The sequence below is a fragment of the Asterias amurensis genome, chromosome 4 (genome assembly GCF_032118995.1).
Source record: "Asterias amurensis chromosome 4, ASM3211899v1".
In the NCBI taxonomy this organism is placed as follows: domain Eukaryota; kingdom Metazoa; phylum Echinodermata; class Asteroidea; order Forcipulatida; family Asteriidae; genus Asterias; species Asterias amurensis.
The window spans coordinates 25,776,264-25,802,957 of record NC_092651.1 but is presented as its reverse complement, the minus strand read 5'-3'; the positions used below and the strand labels follow the sequence as shown (position 1 = coordinate 25,802,957).

Below are 26,694 nucleotides of genomic sequence, written 5' to 3'. Positions count from 1 at the left end.
AAATGGCGACTACCAGGAGCGCATCGAAACGTGCAAAAGAAGTTGAGAAAGAAACACCTTCGGAAGAAATGGAGCAAGAAGACATTGACAGTGATGAGGAGAAAAAGGAACTCCCGGACTCTAACCCTGAGACCGTCGAAACGCGAAGGATGCGTGTCTTCCCACGAAGCTTTCTGAGAGAAGTGTTCTCGGAATCGATTTTGGGTGAGTCAGTGAGTTGCGCCTGCGGTCAGTGTTTTTTGTTGTTGCCAGTGAGTAAAGTGAGGGCGCTGTTCGCTAATTTGTTTTGTGGTTGCACAAAATAATAAAAAATTTTAGTTTTGTAGTTTTGAACCGCCATCCTCAACAAAATTCTAGATACTTTTTTTCTTAAGGAATCCTTTTATTGAATCGTAAAAAAAATCGATAAAAAAGAAGAAGTATTGTCATTGAAAAGCACTACGACTGTGGCAATTTTGGTTTACATTTTGCCCGGTTGATATGCAATACAAATGTTGACGTCACAAACTTGCAGCAAATAATTCGCATCGATTGACTTGTGCAGTGCTGAAATCCTGTGAAACATTCACTGCGAAAACACAAAACACTAAAACAGCCCTGCTTCGTGTCTGACAACGACGTCATAATTTGTATCACATACCCATTGGCACTCAGGAAGTCAATTGAAGACTGTAGAATTGAAAGGATCAAAGCCTTTGAAATGGCCCAAAAGCCAAGTATAGTAAGCAAAAAACGAATAAAGAAAAAACATAATAAACCACACCTCAATTTAACGAGAGAGACCTTGCCTGCAATTATTGCCATGAGTAAAGTGTAATTCAATAATGCATTCCTCAGGCACCTGTTTTTAAAGGACAGAATGAGTCACGGTACATTGGCTTTATTAGTTTATTGCTGATGCATAAAAGACCTGCCAAGGCTGTTATGTCATCTTGATGACACTCGTAAAAATCCAATCAAGATAGTGAACATTCTTACCTGGCAATTTACTCTTAACACAATAGGTTTAAAGCCACTGGACACTATTGGTAAATACTGAAAATAATTATTAGAATAAAAACTTACTTGTTAATGGGGCAATCAAGAGTTGTTTTTGTTTAGTATAAAACAATGTGAAAAACGACTCCCTCTCAAGTAATGTAGTTGTGGAGAAAGAGGTAATTTCTCACTCAACCAATATACAGACTTCAGCTGAAGCTTTTCATTGTGCATCTGAAAGCACACAAAATTGTGCAACAAGTGTTTTTTATTTATTTTTGATTATTCTCTTACAACTTTGATGACCAATCGAGCACAAAGTTTCACAGGTTGGTTATTTGATGCAGACATGTACGTGTATTTCGGGATACACCAAGTGAGAATACTGCTGGTCTTTGACAATTACCAAAGGTGTCTACATTACTGGACAGTATTGCTAATTAATTACTCAAAATAAATAATTTTTAGCAGAAAAACTTACTTGGTAATGAGCAATTGCTCGCTGTTGTTATTATAAAACATTGTGCAAAAAATGAACATTGTTTTAAAACAAAAACAGGTAATTTGTCACTCAAATAAGAAGTCTTCAGCTGAGCTTTTCTCCACTCAAAATTTTGCAACTAAGGGTGTTTTTTTTGCCAGCGGTCACGCCCTATTGATTTATTGCGTAACTGTTATGTACCATTCCCTATAATTACTCTAGTTTGAAATTGACCCCTGGTTACTTGGCTATAGTATAAAATTGGTTTCTCTTGTTCGTGTTGTTGTAATTTTCTCTGAATTTATGTTTACTACTTTTCCAGGATACATTTTTTGGTCGCTGTTCCATGGCTTCGCCCCAATGATCTGGTTCTACCCCCTCAACCAGCTACAAGTTACTGGTTATGAAGCCTATGCAGCGGTCTGGTTCCTGCCTCTACTCTGTTTCAGCAGTAGGATTCACAACGCCGTCCAATCTAAACGTGGGATGTTTATCTTAAGGGCGCTATGCGTGGCCAGTGTTGGCTCGTTTCAGGCGTCGACCACGCTGCAGAGATTGCACATCCTAACGCTGGGAAATGGGGCTGCAATGTTGCTTCTGTGTGGGACATTGTGGAATAAATCTCTTCACCAACGGTAAGTATTTAACCCAATTCAGGGCTTAAATTTTACACTGGACCGCAGGCCCCAAGTCAAAATCTTTAGCCCCTGGCCAGTAAACTCATAATCCTGGCCAGTAAACTCAGTGGTCTTGTGTTTTCCATTTGAATAAATATGTATTTTTACGCAAGACAAATGAAATAGTTTTTCTCTTATATGTAGTGCCTATAAATTCAAATACATGTAAGACCATTTTCATGCTACTTTGTAGAAAGGTTTTGTCAGTCATTAAGATTCTGGTCTTGTACAGGAGTTTTCTTCAAGCCCTGCAGTCTTGTGGATTTTTACCCTAAATTCAAGCCTGTTCTTGGCCCAATTTCATGATTCTGATTACCGGGTAAAACCAAACAAAGTAATTCTCTTAAAGGCAGTTGACACTGTTGGTAAAAACTCAAAATAATTATTAGCATAAAACTTTAGTAATGGGGAGAGGTTGATAGTATAAAACATTTTGAGAAACGGCTCCCTCTGAAGTGATGTAGTTTTCGAGAAAGAAGCATTTTTTCACGAATTTGATTTCGAGACCTCAGAATTAGATTTTGCGGTCTCGAAATCAAGCATCTGAAAGCACACAACTTCGTGTGCCAAGGGTGTTTTTTCTTTCATTTTTATCTCGCAACTTAAAAGACCAATTTAGCTCAAATGTTCACAGGTTTGTTATTTTATGCATATGTTAAGATACTCCAAGTGAGAAGACAATAGTGTCCAGTGTCTTTAATCATCACCCAAAGCGATTAACGCATCAATTGAAAAGTTTCCGGTGTCAATCAAGTTCAGTTCAACCTATTTGCTTTCGTTTCTTCTCCACTGTAGGTCTGCCTCTTTCTGGGGTTTGATGGTTGGTTTCATAGCGTTACTAACATCCAGGATTTGGTACGTGTCCATTAATCCAACATGGAGTGATCCCACTAGTAACTCTGTCATTATTGCTCTAGGAGTCCTCGCCACTCTGGATAGATTTACCGCAGGTAAGGTTTTTAGTTTTACATGCTTCATTTTGTTGTCAGATAATTGTTGTTGTTTTTTCTAACACCCATGTTTTATATCGACCTTTTGTGTATTTGTCACCCCTCTCCTTTTTTCAATCTGGATGACCTATTATCACCTTACCCTATGGGTTTATCAATCACCAGTGGTTAATATTGAACAGTCAGACAGTGGGAGGGTTGACTGTGTACTGTGTAGATGCATTCAAAACATCAAAATGCAGGCACATTTTAGTTCCAAGTTTCATTGAAATTAAATCAAATTTAAAAAAATTGCAGCTTCTCTTGTAGCATGCCGTTTCAGATCAGGTTTGCTCAGTGGTTACTCTCCCTGCCTTTGACCTCTGTGGACCCTGGTTCAAATCCCATCACAGATCGGAGCCTTGCAGTGGGGGTTAGGTTTTCAGTCCCTACCTGATTGCATGGGGTTTTCCCCGTTGGGGTCTCCTCCCACATCTAAAACTAACCACTTCTTCAGACTTCTCATTTCCTATTCATTGTGTTATTGTGCTACTGGATGTGTAATCGAATAATCTTCCACACTATCTTTCCTTCCAGTGGAATACCCAGAGCCTCAAGCCGGCCATGACCCCGAGCTGGCTGCCTCCTGGAGGCGTACAGCAATGGGTTTTGGGAGTCTTCTATTCCTTACTCAATGGCTCTTTGGTGAGGTGTCTGTGCTATGTCGATGGACCATCAAAGGATCACCCTACCCTGGCCCTCATCCATTTCCCGGAAGGTAAATATTGCAGTTGTTTTGTTTCTCTCCCACTATTTTTAAAGGCACTGGACCTGATTGGTAGTTGTCTAAGACCAGTATTGTCACTTGGTGTTTCACTTTAACACTAAGTGTGACGGCATGAGCAAGGGGTTTATAAACCTAGCTTCATTCTTGTTTTGTTTCTTCTCCGCTCTCAGCGCCGCTGTCTTTGTGGAGCTCATCACAGGAACTGGGACCGAGTGAACCATTCCTTGTAGTTAATCATAATTGGCAGTAAAACATTTCATTCATTCTTGTTTTGTTATTTTACCGCTCTCAGCGCCGCTGTCTTTTTTGGAGCTCATTGCAGAACCTGGGACCAAGTGAAACGTTCCTTGTAATTAATCATAATTGGCAGTAAAAACAGCTTCATTCTTGTTTTGTTTCTTCCCCGCTCTCAGCGCTGCTGTCTTTGTGGAGCTCATCACAGGTCTCCTATTGTCCTCCAAGAAGGGTCTTCCGACCAACTTCCTCTGGTCCTGGTTCATCGGCGTCCACTGTTTCCTCGGTTTGTACTACCTGGGGGCCTACCTCGGCTTCTTCTGTGGTCTCCTCCTGTCCATGTACACCATGTCCGTCTGGCCTGAGATGATTGACCGTCTGACCAGCTGCCCACCGGCGAAGACGCTGACCTTCGCCATGGCCATCTACCTCGTTGAGATGCTGTTCAGTGTTTGGACGACAGCGTTTAATTTCGTCCCCGGTGGAGCGATCACCAGGTGAATTTCAAATTGGAGGGACAGGGATCTTATAAAAACCTCAGTTTATCGTTTGATGTCGTGCTGGTGTAGTTACTTGACAATTTTGAAGGGTATAACATTAGGTGTGTATAAAACTGGCTATAATGCCCAATTTAAAAGAGCTGTCCAGGCACAAAAACTAGTTAAGATCAACAAAATTAGGCTCATCAGACTAAGGTTACCAGTTAACAGTCCCTGTCACTTGCACCATTTCTGACTGGTGCCAAGCACACAATTTGCAGAGCTATGCTCAAACTATAAGACCCTTTTTTCCTATACATATCACTATGCAACGGTTTACAAGGTGCTGTGGCGCAACCAGAAAACACCAGGGCCAACCCTTTCTCTTATCAATGTACAGGATGCTTGAACATTTCAAAACCAAAATATAGGATGTACGGCTTTACATCCCATCCGAAGGACAAAGCAATAAGTGTCTCGCTGAAGGTCACAAGTGTCAAGACTGGGACTCAATCCCACACTCTGCTGATCAGAAACACCAGAGCTTAAGCACTAAGTCACGACATGCCACATCTACCCTCATTTAAGTAACTCTTGATGATAACTGTTTTATTATCGTAGAGAAATGACTCTCCTCCTAGCCGCCTTTGTCATGTTCAACATTTTGAGAGCTTTACTCTTTGGGAAGTCGAAAGACCACGAAGAGCCGTCCAGTAAGCATACCGCCTTCCCAAACTTAGACGGCACAGGAACATACCAGATATTTGCAGATGCTAAGATATGTAAGTTGTTGTCGTTTTAGTCAGTTCCTTTTTTATTTTTGTTCGGTGATTTGTGAGACCAATTTACATACACCTCTGACACCCAAACCCGCATCCAAAGCGTTTATTATAATAATGATAATAGTGGCTTCAGGTCACTCACTCAGTACCTCATCAGGCTTCAACATTAATACCCTCCTGTCACTGGGCCATTTTATACCATCTCAGCTCCCTTGGGAGCATACAGCCAGTGCTGTCAAATAAGTAGCACACCAAGCTAAGTCAATCACAAAAACTATCTCTGCCCTCACAGATACCCATTTACCACTGGGTGATGAGAAGCATATAGTCTAGTGTCTTGTCATTACAAGGATTTGAACCCACACCCTGATGACTCTAGAACTTAAAATTCGATAACCCAATCAGCTTTTACATTTAAGCGACTTTTACTACGGCTACATCCATTGTCTGCAATGACACATTTTTTAAAAATGACTTTTTGGCTTTCCAGCCATAGCCATTGCCGAAGCCATTATAATACTCGTACATAAACTCCTAATACATTACAGAAGCTAACAATGTTCCTTTACTCCTCGTACCAGATCTTATTCTTCTCCTCTTGATGGGCTGTGGAGGTTTCTTGACTCGATTCCATCCGGAGAAATACAGACAAACCGTCAGAGAACACCCAAGACAGTTTACCGGGATGGTGTGGACGGCACATTTCCTCTATGACAACCAGGGATGGCCGAGCTTCGAACGGGCTTCCAAAATGATGGAAGATTCAGGTAAGAGGGTGGACCTCAAGGGTTCAATAATGTGCCTCGTGGAACACAAGCTTGTGTTGCCTCCATTCGGGGAGTCAACAGCTTGAGTGCAGTTGCTCAGAAAGCTGCACACACAAGGCATGATTGAAGTATTAAGTAGGTTCATGACACTGTACTCTTAGACGATGAGCAGTAGCCCTCATCAGCCGTTTTCTGTATCATCGACAGGTGCTGATGTTATAGCTTTACTTGAAGCTGATGCATCCAAACCATACCTTGGATTGAATGACATCAGTATGTGGCTTGGTGAAAGACTAGGCATGTATGATGACTTTGGGCCAGCTACAAAAGACCATACCTGGGGGTGAGTCCATCTTAAACAAAAAATGGTTTTCCTCTCCTTCTGTCTTAGGATTATCTTCTTATCCAAGTACCCCACTCATCTCCATGTCTCCTCCTACCCTCCCTCCTCGCCTCATTCTCAACTCTTGCATCATCTATTATTATTGACACTGTATCCTCTCCTCCACCTTTATCTTTCAGGAGTCTCTTCTCATCAAAGTACCCCATCATCTCCTCTCTTCTCCATTTCTCCACCTACCCACCCTCCCCCCTGCCTCAACTCTTGCATCATCTATTACTATTGATACTGAATCCTCGTCCCCATCTTTATCTTCCAGGAGTCTCTTCTTATCCAAGAACCCCATCATCTTCAATCGTCTCCATTTCTCCTCCTACATGCCCTCCCCCGCCTCATCCTCAACTCCTCTCTTGTGTCATCAATTATCGATCCTGAGTCCATCTTATCTTTCAGGAGTCTCTTATCTTAGTATCCTATCATCTTCTCTCCTCTCACTTTTTCCTCTTACATCCCCCTCGCCTCATCCTAAATTCTTGCATCATCTATTATTATTGATACTGAATCCTCGCATCCCCCTAATCTTCCAGGAGTCTCTTCTTGTCTAAGTACCCCATCATCTCTTCCGAGCACTACCTCCTCCCGTCTCCTGAAGGAGAGCTAGCGCCAGGGATCCAGATCACTGTCAACATCTCCGGTACTTTGGTGGATTTTGTCACATCTCACATGGGCAACTACAAGTAAGAATCAACTTCTGCATCTTAAGCAGGGCTCACCCTTAACACTAGCCCCGCAACATTCTCTAGTGAAAACAAAAACTTAATGCCTGTTCAGAAATGTAGGCTGTCTCCAAAGGGATTGAAAACTATTGATTTACATTAAAACCCTTCTACTGTCTGACCATTCAATACTGCCCACTGTGGTTTTGAATGATAAACTATGACAGGAGTGAGATATTATGCTGTGAGTCCATCTACACAGTACACAGTCAACCCTCCTACTGGTTGACCATTCAATATCATCCACTCTATACTTGGTGCTTAATGAGGACTGCATGAAAAACATTCACCAGAGCCTTGTAAGGGGTTCAAACCCACAACCCTCGGCATTCTGTAAAGTATGACTTGATCCACAACACCATTAACTAGTTCCAGGGATCAAAACATGGCTTTGTTTTTGTCTAATAACATAATTTCATTGATTTTTTGCAGAGACAATGAAGACAGAAAGTTGCAGGCGGAAGTCCTTTCCAACATCACGAGACGAAGGTACTTTTTGTTCGTCAGACTTCTTTCAAAATTTTTATTTCCAAAATAAGGAACTTCTCACCTACAAAACTGACCTATGGTATAATTGCAGCAGTAGTTAAGGGCCTCTAAGTTCACTATTAACCTAATAGCCTGGCATACATTGTCTAGTAAAAACTGCTACGGGCTAGAAAAACATCATTTCTCAACTTGCCCTGTGGGCTACTGAAAACTTGCCAACCTATGTGCTTAATATGCTTGGATTTCTCTACGTTCAGATGGGAATATCAAATGTTTAAAATATGCTAAATTATTTTTGAATTTATAAATGTAACTTCATTTGTCCTTTTAACTGGTTGTGGTTGCTAGTGTTAAAACATCAGAAAGACAAAATTATGACAAGGCATTTTATTTTTACCTGGGCTACTAAAACTCTTCCTGGGAAAAGTAAAATGCACAGTGTACTGGTCTTGTGGGCTACCTAACAAAAAGATTAAGCACAAGGTCTGGTCCTCATATCTCTTCCCTCGCAGAGTCTTTCTCAAAGTGGTTTTGGTGAAAGACTCTGATAGGGTCGAAATGTGACACTGCCCTATTATTTCATACAATTATTGTTTGCTGGTACAAATTGTAAATTGTAAATAAACTAAATAATGTACAAAATCTTTATTTGAATTGATTTTCTTTGTTTCAATTACAGCCCAAATCCCACAGTGTTTATGGGATACGTGACCTCTGAACCCCAAAGCAGAGACTACAAAAAATTCACTCGGTTTGGTAAACTCAAGGTGAGTTTATGTTAAAATATGTCTCTCTTTTTTTTAAACAAATGAAACTTCCAAACTTTAACCTTATTTATCCCAGTGTGTTTAGTAGATATCCTTCTCATTGCTTCATTTCCTTTAAGCAAAGTTAAAGCAGAATATTTTGTGCTTACTGTGTAATTTATATTTCATTGTGCTATTAAATCGTAAGCGCGGGAAAAGGCATGCTTTCTGTAAGCAAGCGACTGACGTGACAATATAACTTCTTGGTGATTGCGCAAGCTGGCCGCCATATTTTCGTACTTGCCTGTGTAACAAACTAGTGTTTAAGCAAATTTTTCTGCCGAAGTAAGCAGAAAAATTTGGTCACTGTTAAGCAGATGAAGTTAGGCACTGGATTCACTTGTTTGTATATTTTATTTTATGGTTTTGTGCCTGTCTTTCTGTGTTGAGGAATAAATTATCTGGATTATTTTTCAGGACATTGACCCTACTGATGAAAACAGGTGGTGTGAGTACATTTTCTACAAGGGGTTAATAAGGTACGATCTCATTTTGATTACTGCTTTTTTAATTTGGTAATTTGCATGGATCACAGAAGTCACTGTTGATGATCAGCTGTCGATTTGAATTTTAGGACTTAGTACGAGTTAAGTTCCGTATCCATAGACATTAGGACGTATTGAACCCGTCCTAAGTTAGGGCGAGTTACTTATCCTAACTCGAGATAGGGTAAATCCTATCGTTTTGTGTTATCGGCTGCTGGTTGTGTTTTTGGCCCATGCACATGATATACATAGGAGCAATCAAGATAATTATTGTACAGTTAAAGGGAAGGTACACGTTTGGTAATTGTCAAAGACCAGTGTTCTCACTTGGTGTATCCCATCAAAAGCATAAAATAACAAGCCTGTGAAAATTTTGGGCTCAATTGGTCCTCGAAGTTGCGAGAAAATGCTGAAAAATTGTGATAACAAATGCATGATTTAGTCCAATGAACTTACAGGAGTTGTGATATTTATTGCATTTTGATCGCAGGGAATCATATGGTCGGATTTCCAAAGGAGACCTTAGCGATACCGAGGTACAGATTGCTAAGTTCACCATCCCTGAAACTAAGAAGTACAAGGATAACGACGCCGTGACGATAGATAAACATGAAGTAGATGAGTCTGCATGGCTCCCTGATGCGTAAGTAGAACCACTCTGTTGCTAAAAAAGGACCAGTGGGAAGAAAAAGCAGATTTTTGGGGGTATTTAAAAAAAAAAAAAATTATGCAAGTCGCCAGACACACTATGATTTTTTTTCCAGAGGCCGTTGCCACCTACTCCTAGGGCTGAAACAGGTTTACCTCTTTTACAGTCCATACGGATGTAGGCTTGGGTATCTTCAATTCGAAACCTGGCCGGTAGTGCAGAAGGTAGATTGTCTTTCACAGTGAGCTGTGTTAAGCCAGCAGGCACGCTCAGTTATAAGACATCTGCTCTAGAATGGCAAAGGTTGTGGGTTCGAATCCAACCTGAGTAATATGCCTGTGGATTGTTTTGAGTTGAGTATACAAAGCAATGCTCAAAGTTGGGGAGGGGGAATGACAGGGCTTGTTGCTCCAAATTTGACTGACTGAAAGTTATTTAACGAGACTAGAATCAAAATGAGAAATTCAAGCTTTCAAAAACTGTTTTTATTTGAGTAAGCACTTTGAGGAGATTAATCTCATTTATGTGGACTTCATGTAATGTTAAACCGGAACTATCTATTGATGGTTAGAGTTGACAGTAAACACATTATCCCTGCCCTACCTAGTTGGTGGCAGTGAAGGGTGAAATTTTGGGAGTAATTTTGTAAAAACTGTTCTCACAAGAGAGTAGCTTTAATGTGGCACCCTGTTGTCATAACGTTTTTGGGTAAAGCCAGGGGGAAAAAAAACCAAGATTTTGCAAATAACACAACAAAATTTAATTTTCTCCAAAGGACAATTAGAGCATATCAAACACATATGGAAAACCTTTGAGTTGTTACACCACCAGTTTTTTTCCCCAGAACCACTACAATGGAGATATTTCATGTATGTGGCAAACTTTGACGAGTAAATGGATTCGTCTTTTTTCTTTTCTTCAGATTTGGTTCCCACTATGGCGGCCATTACTACAAACAGGATCAACATTATCACATGGGCACACCTAAGTACTTTTACCGCCGCAGCGAAACTACAAAAGACAACTCTGAAAGGAAGCCCAAGGATAGTCCAGAGAGTATTACCATCTAAGAAGGAAGAAACAACATTCATATTATCATCTTGCTTAATTTTGTTATGTTTATTTCATTACATGTCCAACAGCGGAAGCGCCAATAATGAGTTGGAATTGAGAATAAAAGTTCAGTTTTAGATGTAGGAAACTTCAATTGGGAAAAAAGGGGTAGGGACCGAAAATCTGATCCAAATGCAAAGCTCCAGGTCCGAGGTGGGATTTGAACCGTGGTCCACAGATGTAAAGGGCAGGGAAAGAAACCACTGAGCTTAATTAATACCAGTGTTAGTTGAGTTGAGTTACAAATGGTGAAAATATTTTTAAAATTAAGAAAACCCCCAAAACTCTCATTTCAGGAAGGTCGCACATGGTTCAATAAAATGGGCTCAGGCAACGTGCTTCCCTGAAATATCTATTTAAAAAAATATTATTATCGATAAAAAATAAGAATTTATTCTAAATCTTGAAACTTTTCTAATCTCATGGTACCAGTTTGGTACCAACTGTCCAGAGAAAATTCTGCAGTCTGAAATACTACATGAGAAACTTGTTGCCATAAACTGTTTTGGTATTTTTTTTGGGGGGGGGATAAAAATCATGTTTAAAATCAAATTGTTAGGTCTTTAAAAACGGGGGTACATTAATGTTCCTCTGGCATGGGGCACTTCTATGAGGAGAATTTACACTTATATTGAAACCTTGCAAATGGCACCACAGCAAAAGCACAGGGCATCACAACAATAGACCGATCCATTAGGCTCTGCCCCTGGCGCACTTGTGAGCAAGAACACGTGAGCCTTTCCAATGCCATTCTGCACAACTCTGCCACGCGCGCCGAGCATACACGCACGCAAGTCAGACTTTATAGTGTCGGACTTTTGGTTGTGCAATAGGTTGTGATTGGTCAATACAAAATGGGGCGGAGCTTAATGGATCGGTCTTTTGCTGTGGGGTGCCTCAGTTTAATTCAAGGCCTGTAATACCAAAAGAAAGTTTTGTGAAAATCAAAATGTGACTGCCTCTTCTTTTTGGTGACTGCCTTAAGCTAGTTGCCTGTAAATTACCTCGTGGGAATTGAACCTTATTTGGTGTCTAGTCAAAAGTAAGACCACCAAAGCAGATGAAATTTCCACATATAGTTTAAGTGGTGTGTTTATTGGAAAAAAAAAAGAATAAATGTATTCTTTTACGATGATAGTGTTATCCCTTTTAAAGGAATGTGTGATGCAGTATAAATTGAGAGAAATGATTGTAGCAATAAATTAGTGGGTGTTTTTGAGGATAGTAGTATGAGCAATAATGACAAAAAAGGATTTCAAATACCTTTTATTTGTTATTCATGTTTGTCTTTAGTGTATTGTGACTTGAAAAAATTCAAGTCAATAATTTTATACAGGGATTTTTTGTGGGGGTTTTCTGTGGAGGGCGGTGTAAACTAGATGGAACTACCTTGGTAAATGTGAAAGACTGTAGTCCGCACTTAATGCAACTCGACATACAACAATAATGGTGGGGACTAATAACACTCATGTGCTTCACTCAGTGACGCTCAAGGCACTTCAATATTCAGTATTTTCCTGCAAGGGATGTGGGACTTTATTTGAAGCAGAGACCTACTCCTTTTACTTATCACCATGAAATGGTTTATAAGGTACTGTGGCGCTATATGCTGCCAAACAGAAAATAACAAACCTGTGAAATTTAAAGCTCAATCTGTCATAGTCATGAGAAAATAGTGGGGAAAAAACCTTTATACGCTTTCACCTTTTGAAATATTGCTGATTTTCGACTTGCAAGTTCAAACCTAATGGGAGACTTTTGGGACGCTTGGTGGCAGCAGACTTACCAGGTAAAATCCATTGTTCTTGGTAATGTGCGTGTGCCCAGAACTACATAAACAATGGAAATTTACCTGGTAAGTCAGCTGCCACCTAGCATTCCAAAGTCTTCCATTGCTTCACTCTTTTCTAAAAAATTATTGCATTTCAAGCAAAATCGATTCAAGGGAGTTTTTTTAACCATGCCAATCTTTATACCAAAGTTCTGTGTAAAACTAATGAACATTTATATGTTCAATCTTCCAACGTTATGCACAACGAAATGGCTGGGCTGACAATTATCATTCGTCCTCTAAAAGGCAAACTTCAAAATCTTTTCCTTTTAGAACAAAGTTTTTTCACAGAGCATACCAAAGTTTATACTATATTTTGTAAGTCATCAGAGGTGCTGTGTGGTTCAGCTTTCATTGTGCAATTTATTGTCGATTGTTGTGTCGCGTGTAGGTTGGGTCAAATGTTAGAATTCAATGCCACAAATATTCTTGGGAAAGTTGCGTAAATGTTGTTTGTGATACTTGTTGCTAGTTACTGGATGGGAAATGTCCTCCCACCAACAGTAATGCTCAGTGGTCATTGTGGTCAAGTAATCACAAGCTGGTGGGTTCGAATACTACCAAGCTAACCACTGGCTTCACAATGACTTGAACAATTAAGTATTGTCTTAGTAAATTTCTTTACTCGGCGAAAAAATGAGTAGGGAACCAGTGGCAACAATGTGACTGTTATGAAATTTTGGCTGGTAACCTGTTTTAGCTAAACAAAATGTTTCTGTTCTCAACAATTGTTTGAGCTTACAGGGTGACCTTGGTCTAGTGGTTAAGATACCTGCTCGAGAATGGCAGCGGTCGTGGTTTCACATCCCACCTAAGTACAAATGTAGTATACAGTTTTTACCACACATTGGTGTTGGGTCAAACCAAAAATATTAGTAAATGTCGTTACGTGAATGTTAAGAAAAAGGTTTGTACTTGTTTAGTTCAGGACAGTAGAAGTGTACTATAGTTAATACCTCGGTGTGCAGTGTATTTGTAGTCCATTAAAAATGTAGTTAAAATGTTGTTCACAAATTACTTAAAAGTGTTATACAGGATTGGTGTTAGGATAACAAAAAACCGATTCAACACACTTTGATTGCCATTCATAAATACATTTTCGGTCAAAAAGGATAAAACACTTTTTGGTTAAAAAGTAAAATAAATGCAAAAATTATAATTTTGTAATGATTTTTCAACACAACACCCCTCCAGCTATGAAACGGTAAGACCCTTGCGTAAACAACTCCTTATAAGGAGATTGCTGTGCTTGTCGCGCGTATCGCGCGATGTGCACAACTGTTCAAGCAGTTGCTCTCGACCAATAGGAATGAAGAAACTGTCTTATAAGCACAGGTGCAAGCTCGCGTGTCACACCCATGTTTTAACACTTTTATTGGTGTTATATCATCCGTTCAAACACCCCCATGCGATGCCTTCTCGACCAATCAGAATGGATAAACTGTTTTAGGTATTTATGAATACAATTTGAATGTTTTGTTTATAGAGTTTAAACTTTATTTTGTGTCGCTGTAATAGGGCAAGATTGTCTGTACATATAATGTACACTAATTAAAAAAATTCTGAAGTGAAAATCAAAGATTTGTATGGTGGAGAAAACATTTCTCTTATAAAGAAAGTTTGGATTTTTATATCAAGGATGTCACAATGTTGTTCTGTAGGTTTTCATGGTCATCTTTGGCAAAAAAGCAGCCTATTTCACTTTCTTGTATTCATAATAACAGTATTTTGCCTTTTCAGGGTCATTCAATCTCACTTGGAGGCATGGCAATTTATGTAGCATTTTATATTCAATTCAACTTATAAAGTCCTTCTTTTTAACCATACAAAACGGCATTCAGATCAGCAGAGAAATTACCAACAAAAAGCAAATTGAAATTCCATTTCTGTAGATTGTTGAAAGGAATGGTTATCTGTTTTTAATCGCATGATGCAAGCAAACAGTTTGCTTGCTAAATTGATTACGGTTATCATTTTGAATTGAATTACGCTTAAATTGGCTGCTTACTTGTGACAAAAAGCACCAGAAAAACCTTTACTTATTGTATTATTATTTTTGTTTTAACTCAGCGGTTTGTATTCAGTCCAAACTATCTATGATAAATATCTTCCATAGGCATTTGATACTTTTTGTGCACATTATTTTCAATAACATTTAAAGAAATCTTTCCAAGACAACTCATTTTGTACATCAACATTTGTTGATTTTTGACTCGAGAAGGAATTCTGGAAAACAAGGGAGAAACAGAAATGTGTTTTTGCTTTTGAGTTGTAGATTCTATGATAACATGGGAATCATTGGAAAATGTCATTTCAGGACATGACCTTTGGCCTTATATGGTTAAGTGGAAGTAAGTTTGGTTTTTGACTGTTTGTGGCCGCTATTTGCATATTGGTACAAGCCGCAGGGTCTATAAAGGGTGATTGGTTATTTGGGTTTGTTCAAGTTTTTGTTTAGTAGTTATGGACAATTACCTTATTTTTGTGATTAGAATAATAGTAGTAACGAGAACAAGTTAAATAATTATGCAAATTTTAGTGAATAAACCTGTGAAAAATCATGTTAAATTACTTTATGGTTACTCACCAAAATGTAATTATGTAATTGTTTGTAATCTAATGTGGATATTTTTTATTTTCATTGGTAATATTTGTATATGTCGATTTGCAAATGGACACGAAATTGATTTATTGAAATAAAATGTCACACTATTTGTATAGTTTACTGCTTTATTTTCATCTGTAGGGATTAACATAGACACAACATGCAAGATGAAATACATTGCTCTCTGGAAAATGAAGTTATTGACATGATTTTATGTCCAAGAATGGCTTCACGTAAAATTCAGTTTTGTGATCCACTCAATTTCCAATAGATAGGGCTATACAGATGAAAACAAAATAAAAAGTCTCTAACCTTACAACCCTTGCATTAAAATTATGTAAAACACCACTGTGTGCAGTTTTTGTCAAAATCCAAATAAGGTCTGCATGTTTTTGTATAGAGAATTTCCTTTTATTGCAGAACTTTGATGATATTCAATCAAAACAGCACAGAATTTGACCTCAATTTTTATTATGCAAGTCGCCAGACACAAGGCCTGAAGGCCACTTCAAGCCTCAATGAAGTCAGGTTTCAAATTCAGCTATGAATGAGTACAAAATCAAATGCTGTTTTACACCTTGATTTTGATGTAAGAGACTTGTAACTTGTTCCAAAATTCCATGAGGACAAATAAGTGCATCACAAAACTCTACTTTACTTTTGAGCCTCTCTTTAAAGACAGCAATGGTTAGGTACAGTATTATCACTTACATTTATAAATAAATACCACTCAAAGATGTTAAGCCCAACTCAAAAACCAGGCACCTCTTGGAAAAAGTAAAAATGGCAAAACAAAATAAGGCAACAAAAACATCAGCCATGTTATCAACGTGATGTGATGTCATGAAAAAGATAAAATCCTTTCTTTTGCTGTGTAGATGATTGATGAATTTACAGAATGATACTTGAAAGTTCTTATTCTCATCAATTTGTTGAGCAAGTAAACCCAGTTTTAAAGACAGTGGACACTATTGGTAATTGTCAAAGACCAGTCTTCTCACTAGGTGTATCTCAACATATGCATAAAATAACAAACCTGTGAAAATTTGAGCTCAATTGGTCGTCGAACTTGCGAGATAATAATGAAAGAAAAAATTCCCTTGTAACACGAAGTTGGGTGCTTTTAAATGGTTGCTTTCGAGACCTCAAATTCTAAATTTGAAAGTCTGAGGTCTCAAAATCATAATCGTGGAAAATTACTTCTTTCTCGAAAACTACGTTACTTCATGAGGGAGCCGTTTCTCAGTGTTTTATACCATCAACCTCTCCCCATTACTCGTTACCAATAAGGTTTTATGCTAATAATTATTTTGAGTAATTACCAATAGTGTCTACAGCCTTTAAGTCTTGGAAAGAGGATACCTGGTTTTGGCATGGAGTTTCACATATAAGTACTTTATGCCTAATTACATGACGGACTCTTTATTAGATTTAATAGAACCCTTGTATACATGTATGACATAGACCTTTTTTTCGCAAAATCCCATTGCGCAAGTTAATTGCACGCTAGCCTAGCAACGAACAAACTTGATCGCTAGCTAGACCAACATGCACCTCATTCATGCCTTATGCGCGTACAGGTCTATGACGACGTTACAAGATCAAATAGCGCCCTCATTGAGGTCCAAAAAAGACCTATCAATGTCTGTGGGTTTGTTGGGCATACACACATGCAAGTATGCTGGTTTGATCACAGCCACAGCGGCCTATGCAAGGTATAACAAAGAAAGGTCAAAGGTTATAGTGCTTTGAGGATCTTACATACAACGGCCTAATCTCACAGAGCTAAAAACTTGAAATACTGCTTAAAAAAGGATAATTACTAAGCAACTCACCCCCTTAATAAAAGTAGCCGGGAACTGTTTCTGCTAAGCTTTAGTGCTCTTTAAAAAAAAATTATCAGCAACAACACATTCTCAAAACTCTGCTAACCAAACTTTGGTTCCAAGCAGTTTGCTAAATTCTTCTCTCAACTCAAGACACTGTAAGAGAGGCAGACACAGAGAGAGGTTTGAATGATGTCACCGAGAAGGGAGCATCAACAGTTCACCAACTTGAAGGAGAAGTGAAGACGAGAGAGGGTTACTCAACTGAACCAATCATACGATCAGCATTTGTGGAGCGATTCCCAGATTGCCCATACAACACATGGGAATCTTTGAAGGATAGAATTGAGGATCTTCGGAAGAAATACAGAAAGGCAAAGAAGGATATAGTGAACTGTAAAAATTCAACTGTGTCTTGTTTGTCATATTTTTGGAATCTTAGTCACCACATTTTAGTTATGTCAGCCGTGAGCAAAAGGTGGTGAAAGTAGTAACGGCCATGTAAGGCCAAAGTCCTATGTGTGACAGACAGTGTTATTACTGTAAGTGTAAAGAGTACGGACACATTAGTTCATTTTGTCAAACTTTGTCCTTTGCTTGTTTTATTGTTTGTCCGAAGAATTAAAATAAATAAATAAAATAAATAAAGTCTGATGACAATCAGGGCAGAAGTAGTAGTAGTAGCCAGACATGCTCTGGTGTATCGTGTAAAACAGAGAAAAGTAACTCTGGGCAAAGTAAGCCACAATACAACGGTGTAAGTCCTAAGAATGTTCTCAGATGTGAAACTACTGTAGACTCTGGGGCAGACAATGAAATGTTTGACCCAGCAGAAATACAGTTGGAAAAGTGTGTATTACTGGGAACACTCGAAGGTAAACAAGTCCGAATCTAGAGAGACTCGGCATGTACTCGGACTGCAGTCAAAGCCAGTCTGGTACCATCACAATGTTATTTGCCAAGTAGGCATATCACAGTAAGAGGCATAGGTGGTCCAGTGACCGTACCTTTAGCTTTAGTAAATCTGCAGTGTGCAGTAGTGTCTGGTCAAGTTTTAGTAGCAGCCATAGATGGCCTACAAAGAGATGTTCTTTTGGGACATGATCTTGACAATACTTATGGTGAGATTTTAGCCAAAGAAATGTGTATGTTAACACAAGCACAGGCTAAAACTGAGTTAGAAGAGTATGTGGTGGGGGAAACAGATTTCCAGACGCGTGTCTGCAACATCAAAGAGTTAGGCACCCCAGATAGTTCTCATGAGGACAAGGCCACGAACGATAGTAATAGCAATACTAGCAAAAGTAATAATAGAGATTCTGACAACCTGTCTGCTGAAGATGCGAGTCACTGCGAAGGCCCGGTCGAAGTCTGCGGTGCTGAACCCTACCGCTTTGAGCCAGTTGTGCCACTGTTTGTGTTTTCATTCTCATATGTAGTTTTTCTCAAGGAACTTGTGATACCTCTCGGCATGGAGAATGGAGGATTTCTCGATAGCGATATTGTTGCATCTTGGAAAGTGCTACAGAAGAGGGTTTCTAAGATTGTAAATTCAAGATTTGCACAAGAAACCAAACAAAGATTTTCATGTAGTTTGCCTCAAGGAACTTGAGATACCTCTTGGAATGAAGAATGGAACAATACCCGATTGCAATATCGTTGCATCTTGGAAAGTGCTGCAAGAAATGGTTTCTAAGATTGCAAATTCAAGATTTCCTCAAGTAATTGAAGGTTTGTGTTCAAGATTTCCTCAAGTAATTGAAGGTTTGTGTTTTCATTCTCATGTAGTTTGTCTCAGGGAACTTGAGATACCTCTTGGCATGGAGAATGGAGAAATACAAGATAGCGATATCGTTGCATCTTGGAAAGTGCTACAGAAGAGGGTTTCTAAGATTGTAAATTCAAGTGGTACACAAGAAACCAAACAAAGATTTTCATGTAGTTTGTCTCATGGAACTTTGAGATACCTCTCGGAATGGAGAATGGAACGATACCCGATTGCAATATCGTTGCATCTTGGAAAGTGCTGCAAGAAATGGTTTCTAAGACTGCAAATTCAAGATTTCCTCAAGTAATTGAAGAAGGTTTGTGTTTTCATTCTCATGTAGTTTGTCTCAGGGAACTTGAGATACCTCTCTGCACGGAGAATGGAGAAATTCACGATAGCGATATCGTTGCATCTTGGAAAGTGCTGCAAAAGAGGGTTTCTAAGAGTGCAAATATAAGATTTACAAAATAAAGTAGTTGTAGAATTACACATTGAGAACTTGCAGAATTTTGTGGAAAATCTTTCTGATAATGATTCATGGGAGGAACACAGCATTGTGGGGGAACTGCTGTCGGTTGGCCCAAGTTCATCTGATAATAGTAATACTAGTGATAATAATAATAGTGATTCTTAATCTGACACCTGTCTGCTGAAGTCGACGAGTCCAATGCCAACGACGACGAGGTTGAGGTCGAGGGCCCGGTCAAAGTCCGCGGTGCTGAGCCCTACCGCTTTGTGCCACTGTTTGTGTTTTCATTCTCAAACAAGCTGTTTTCTCATGGATCTTAAGAAACATCTCGGCATGGAGAATGGAGAAATTCTCGATAGTGATATCGTTGCATCTTGGAAAGTGCTACAAAAAATGGTTTCTGAGATTGTAAATTCAAGATTTACACAAGAAAACAAAAAAGATTTGTGTTTTCATGTAGTTTGTCTCATGGAACATAAGAAACCTCTCGGCATGGAGAAAGGAGAAGTTCCCGAAGTAATATCGTTGCATCTTGGAAAGTGCTACAGAAGAGGGTTTCTAAGATTGCAAATTCAAGATTTACACAAGAAAAAAAAAAAATTGTGTTTTCATGTAGTTTGTCTCATGGAACTTGAGAAACCTCTCGGCATGGAGAATGGAGAAATTCCCGAAGTGATATCGTTGCATCTTGGAAAGTGCTACAGAAGAGGGTTTCTAAGATTGCAAATTCAAGATTTACACAAAAAATTAAGAAGGTTTGTGTTTTCATTTCCAAGTAGACGTCTCATGGAACTTTAGATACCTTTCAGAATGGAGAATGGGGCAATACCTGAAAGCGATAGCGTTGCATCTTGGAAAGTGCTGCTATGTGATACACAAGAAATGCCAAGTGGAGCATTTGATTTTGAGAGCTGGAAGCGGCCAGCACGCCAGTTGGTAGACGATGCTGGGGTTTCACAATCAGAGAAACTTAGTCGCTTGATAGAGTCCCTCCTACCCCAAGCGAGCAACATTGTGTTGGCACTGGGAAAGAGTGCTTCAGCAGAAGAGTGCCTGATGGGGATGAGCTGTATCTCAAATTCTGTGACTGTTACCAGAGGTCTAGAGAAAGGCTCCTCAGATTATTTGACCTGACTGCAGGAACTTCTGACTAGAGTAGAGGACGCCGGAGCAATTGCGGTGAAGAGGGTGGACAACGTCAGGAATCATTAGTTCTCAAGAGGTTGTCTGTACAATGGACTCTCTTACTTCAGTTAGACTTAAAGAAGCGGACCGACCCCCCTGACTTCGTTACACTCTTGATGGAAGTCCGGCAACAGGAATAGAGGGAACAAGAGAAAGAGGAGAAACGGGCGGTAAAGTGGGTAAAGTGTACTGCGACAGCTGTGGGTACAACTGGCCAATGAGCGAAGATCCCCAGTCTCACTACCAAGCCCTTAGACTCAGCTCCCCAGCATTTCAGACCTACCGGTGCTCAGCCGACGCACTGGTCGAAGCCAAAGCCACGGAACGCAAGACAGCCGTCAATCTGTTTTAACTGTGGTCAGGTTGGTCACATGATGATGGGTGGCTGTTCCAACAAGATAGATGCCAGCTTAGTCTAGCAGCAAATGGCATCTAGGTGTAAGAAGAGTAACCTTCCAAGCTCGGGAGACGACAGTGACTGCCAGTAGGGGGACGACCCGCAGCCAATGTGTAGCAAGGTCCCTGAAGAGTGAGCGGTACCCCCCTCCAAGGGCTACCCCGTGATCTCGTCGGATATCCGCCCATTGTCATGGCTGAGGTAGACGGACATCCATGTCGATGCCTACTACTGTAGTATACTTGCATAATATAGTCATGCATATTCATTAAACCACTGGAGCGTGCCACTGGGCGCCTTCCGGGCTGCCAAGTGGTTTGCTCATCAGTCTTGAGAAGCAATCAACTGCGTGCAGTCTATTTCCTGTTTTCCGTTTCCTTGAAGACTCAGGTAAATACAACATTGGCGACGAGTATTAAACTTATAGGACATCCTAATTTTATATTATTTGATTTCTAGCTCTGCGTCCGTTGAGAAAGAAATACGTTTAGAGTTTTAAGAAAATATATTTCTCTGTGTCCGTTGAGAAATCAAACCGCTGAGAAGTTTTATAATAATTGATTCTTGTCACTATAGAAACATTTTATCGGCCTAATAAAAAAAAAAAAATAAAAATAAAAAAAAAGAGAATCAATTATTCACAAACGTTCTCACACCTTACCGAAAGCGTCACCTTTGAAACGAGGCTTTCTGATTTAAGCCTGTTATTCTTAGTTTTTTTTTTTTTACATGTATTTCATTTTCATACTTGAGTAATTGCTATTATACTTTACGTACGTAGTGTACGTTATTATAGGAGCTGTTGTATCATTAAGCCATGCAGTGCCTTTATTGGTTTTATTGAGCAAAACCATTTTCTTTTTTGGACAAAACAAGTCCAAGAAAATTTCAAGCCGCCAAATTGCGACGTACTGTCATTCAGGTCAAACTGATGGGCGTCATTTCCAACAGGGGCATTGACAGTACATAAAGTGACAAATATTGCTGTAATTGCAGCCAAAAAACAACAGCTTCTAAGTAGTTTTGTAAGCATTTTTTTGTAGAGATCCCCCGATAAACATGGCAATTAACCTCAATAAAGCCTCGACCAAAGAACTTGCAACCCTACCAGGAATTGGGATCAAATACGTTCAAGTTATAACATCCACTCTAGCAGAAAAAGGGAATGTAACTATCGATGATTTCCACGATACCCCTACACTTCAATCCAAACAACATGAACTAGCAGAAAAGGGACTACTTATTATTGCACCGGCTCACAGGTGATGTTTTTGGCAGAAGAGTTTTTTACCAGCAGAAGTTGTCTCATTGTCCTTAGTTGCCCCTAGATGGCCTTCAAGTTGTTGGAGTCAGTGGCAATGCAGTCCCATACAGTCCACCCGCAGAACACTCGATTTAATAAGTCTCCTTTGTCATTTATCTGCGCGAGTAGGCATGATTTTTCATGCGTGACCTCGGTTTGAATACTAATTAGTACAAAGGTCTTTTTCGGCCTTTTCTGGAAAGTCTAACTCTGGCGTCTCATTAAGGAGATGCACAGGCCAGTGATGTTCAGATATTGTCTGTGGTGCCCTTAAAAGGCCAATTTATAATTATTTATAATTGAGTGTAATTGCTCCTGATTCAATGTATGTTGGAGGGATTGATCTTTTATTGTATTTTTAATATATCTGTTTGTATGTGTTTATATCTAGACCTGTGTTTCAAATGTTTTAATATCTGCTAATATTTATATAGTAGAATCTTTTTATGTCGTTTAATTTCAGTTACCATAATATTATCCAATATTTTAATTGGTCAGTTTTTTTTTTAATATTGTTGTTAGGCACGTTAAGGAATCTGTGATTTATAATTTGCCTTATAAATGTGGTTTATTATTATGCCTTCTTGCCATGGGGATAAAAACGATTGCCTCAATACCACATTTACTGGTCTACAACAGAGACTTTGATTAACTACTTCTTTCCATCAATTAGGCCTTGTAATAGTTTTCAATCCATCGTGCGCTTCTTCCATCTTGGCAACAACCACGCCCCTCGTAGGCCCTAGGTACCAAGCAACAAACTAGCAAAACTTCAGCCGTTTCTTGACATCATTCTACAAACATTTAAGTCCAGTTACACTTCTGGTTTAGAATCAAACAGTTTATACCGTCTGCTTTTCCACAATGTCACAAACAAATGGTTTCTCAGGTTGTGTCAAGTTTCTATAAAACTTATGATCAATTTGAAAACAGACTGCTTGTCAAAAATTTGCTTTCCACAATGTCACAAACAAATGGTTTCTCAGTTTGTGTCTCGTTTCTATAAAACTTATGATCAATTTGAAAACAGATTGTTTACAAAAAGTTTGTTTTCCACAATGTCACAAACAAATGGTTTCTCAGTTTGTGTCAAGTTGCTATAAAACTTATGATCAATTTGAAAACAGATTGTTTACAAAAGGTTTGTTTTCCACAATGTCACAAACAAATGGTTTCTCAGTTTGTGTCAAGTTTCTATAAAACTTATGATCAATTTGAAAACAGATTGTTTACAAAAGGTTTGTTTTCCACAATGTCACAAACAAATGGTTTCTCAGTTTGTGTCAAGTTTCTACAAAACTTATGATCAATTTGAAAACAGATTGTTTGCAAAAGTTTGTTTTCCACAATGTCACAAACAAATGGTTTCTCAGTTTTTGTCAAGTTTGTATAAAACTTATGATCTATTTGAAAACAGATTGTTTACAAAAGGTTTGTTTTCCACAAAGTCACAAACAAATGGTTTCTCAGATTGTGTGATGGAATGCGTGCAAAAAGTTTGATTTTCCACCATGTCACAAACAAATGATTTCTCAGATGGTGTCAAGTTTCTCCAAAACTTATGATCAATTTGAAAACAGATTGTTTGCAAAAAGTTTGCTTTCCACAATTTCACAAACAAATGGTTTCTCAGATTGTGGCAAGTTTCTATAAAACTTATGATCAATTTGAAGACAGATTGTTTGTAAAAAGTTTGCTTTCCACAATGTCACAAACAAATGGTTTCTCAGTTTGTGTCAAGTTTCTATAAAACTTATGATCAATTTGAAAACAGATTGTTTACAAAAATTTTGTTTTCCAGAAATGTCACAAACAAATGGTTTCTCAGTTTGTGTCAAGTTTCTACAAAACTTATGATCAATTTGAAAACAGATTGTTTACAAAAAGTTTGTTTTCCACAATGTCACAAACAAATGGTGTCTCAGATTGTGTGATGGAATGCGTGCAAAAAGTTTGATTTTCCACCATGTCACAAACAAATGATTTCTCAGATGGTGTCAAGTTTCTACAAAACTTATGATCAATTTGAAAACAGATTGTTTGCAAAAAGTTTGCTTTCCACAATGTCACAAACAAATGGTTTCTCAGTTTGTGTCAAGTTGCTATAAAACTTATGATCAATTTGAAAACATTGTTTGCAAAAAAAGTTTGCTTTCCACAATGTCACAAACAAATGGTTTCTCAGAGTGTGTGATGGAATTGGTGTAAAAAGTTTGATTTTCCACAATGTCACAAACAAATGGTTTCTTAGTGCGAGTAAAAAGTTTGCTTTCCACAATGTCACATTCCAGACAACTATACATACAAATTGAATATTAGGGTTGATCACGCTCACCTGGGGGGGGGGGGGGGGGGAAGGGGCTGATGCTCAAGATGAGATACAATGTTACCCTAAAGAGGATAAGGGCAACATTGATAGACTGCTGTGCAACTAAAGCTGTAAAAGCCGTAAAATGTAGGATTTTCGGAACTTGGGTTTGACCGAGGCCCGCGGGGACGGGGAGTCAGAATGCTGGACAGAGAGATATATTCCTGTCTGCAAGTTTGCTTATCTGCGATCTGTAGGTGCTGTTTTTTGTAAATTTGTAAAGCGCTTTGAAGCCAAGCATAAGGTGCTAAATAAATGTTTATTTATTATCATTATTAAGTCCCTGTTAGGGTGTAGCACCCACCAATGCACAGTGGGTCAGAATTGAATCAAAGTGCGCCAAAATTATATCTCAACATATTTTTGATAACAATTATATTTAAACATATTTATGATGGAAAGTTGGTTGTAAGGGGTTTTCCGATACGTATAATTTGATGGTCATGGTTATAAAGGTCTATGACGTCATCATAGTCCTACAATATTTGGTGAATTTCTGTTTGCAAAGTATTTTCCACCATCAGTGCTGGATATACTTTGAGTAATAATATTTTGTGGACGCTCTCAGCTCTGGTCAAACTTGTCGGCACTAACATCAAGATATTTTTTTACGGCAAATATTAAAAACTTTTTCGGGGGGTATTATAAAATATTTATAATGTCATTCCTGAGCTTTGCTATTTTGTAGTTGTATTGATATTACATTTTAAAGAATCTGCTATTCCTGGCAGTGCTTTGCATGGTGCGTTTTATTATTGAAAAAAGTGTTGGAACTATTATTATTAAGTTCAACTTTTGGCATAACCAATATATTATAGATAACTGTTATCAGGACAAACTGCTGGGCGTCACTGCCAGCAGAAGGCGTTAACGGTTAAAATAAGTGACGGTCTAAATTTATAGAGGTATTGAAGTAACCCGTATAAGTAGTTTTCATCAATGAATATGATTATCAAAATGATATTTAATTGTGGATATATGCAAAAGCTCCCTAGGTTAAGGAAAGCAGAATGTTTAACTTATGTACACACTACTGGTTTTCTCTTACAACAGTGAAGCATTTGTATTAAGGCACTTTTACTAATAAATGCTTTGTTTTAACCGAAAGATAGAAAATGACTCCAACTATTGCCTTCATATTTCCTTGCCACAGGTTTACCTTGAGACCCTGGTACATTTTGGCACCCTTACAAGGACCCCTTCTCGAGATAAAGTTACGAATCGGTGAGATGACGGCCATGCAGCAGTCATTGCAACTAGCGGCTTGTATTTTGTAAGGAAGGGGTTGTCAAAAGAATGTCGAAGAAGGTTGGAGCATAGTTTAAGAGATAAAGTAAGCTTGTGCCAGACTAGCCGGCAGAGATGGCAACTACTAGGTCATGGGAGCAGCTAGAGGCAGATGTGAAAGTGTCGCTGTATGGCCTGACCAAGGATCAGCAGGTGAGTGTGTTGGAGCACTTACAAGTTGAAGTGAAAGGAAAGGACCGGCGAGCACTGTTTCGGCAGGTAAACCGTCACCTAGACAGTGGAGAGATGGAAGAACTGGACGACGATGACATAATGACTCAACTCAAAATTCTGATGGGCTGCTACAACCAAAGAAAGAGGAGGAGAAACCTGCCGACCTCCAGTTAGACCAAGAGCGGCGGTCACAGTGACCCTAGCACGGAGGGAGCTAAAGATTCAGGGGCAGATTGGAACATCGGGTCAACCAGATAAATTGTCATTTAACAGTCTGGCTCGAAAGATACAGGATGCCCTTCAGAAAGGATACAAAGCCAGAGAGGTGATTTCTGCAGTTACCAGGGCAGTGGCGCCAGGGGTACCTCTCAGAAGCTATATCTACTACAAGAAAGACAGCTTTTCACCGGTCGAAGCATACACAGACAAATCCCGAGCGATTTTCTGTACAACATAAAGGTATGTTTTCTGTGATGAAACTTTTTTTGTTTAAAGAAGACAGTTTGTTTCTAAGACAGTTTATGTATTTATATTGGTCAAGAGTATGAAGTGTTTAAACATGGGAGCGACACGCGAGCGTGCACAGGTGCTTATAAAACAGTCTTTCCTATTGAATTTACAGTACATAAATGTTTTCAGGTGTTCAGTCACTTCGTCGCAGCGGACATTCAAGATCGTCACACTGATTATCACCATCCAACTGAATGTT

The 26,694-nt window shown here is 38.9% G+C and overlaps 1 protein-coding gene and 1 pseudogene across 1 annotated transcript; both read left to right on the top strand.

Annotated features, from left to right (window-relative positions):
- Window positions 1-2: 2 nt before the first annotated feature.
- On the top strand, window positions 3-12,945 carry LOC139936513 (PGAP2-interacting protein-like). Its single transcript, XM_071931344.1, has 14 exons — window positions 3-204; window positions 1,782-2,094; window positions 2,932-3,086; window positions 3,663-3,843; window positions 4,266-4,583; window positions 5,187-5,347; window positions 5,929-6,114; window positions 6,322-6,457; window positions 7,042-7,191; window positions 7,663-7,719; window positions 8,399-8,486; window positions 8,943-9,004; window positions 9,501-9,653; window positions 10,582-12,945. The coding sequence occupies exons 1-14, from the start codon at window positions 3-5 to the stop codon at window positions 10,727-10,729; spliced, it is 2,310 nt and encodes a 769-aa protein (XP_071787445.1). The 3' UTR covers window positions 10,730-12,945.
- Window positions 12,946-13,090: 145 nt separating this feature from the next.
- Window positions 13,091-24,551, top strand: LOC139936515 (paraneoplastic antigen Ma1 homolog; annotated as a pseudogene).
- Window positions 24,552-26,694: the final 2,143 nt, after the last annotated feature.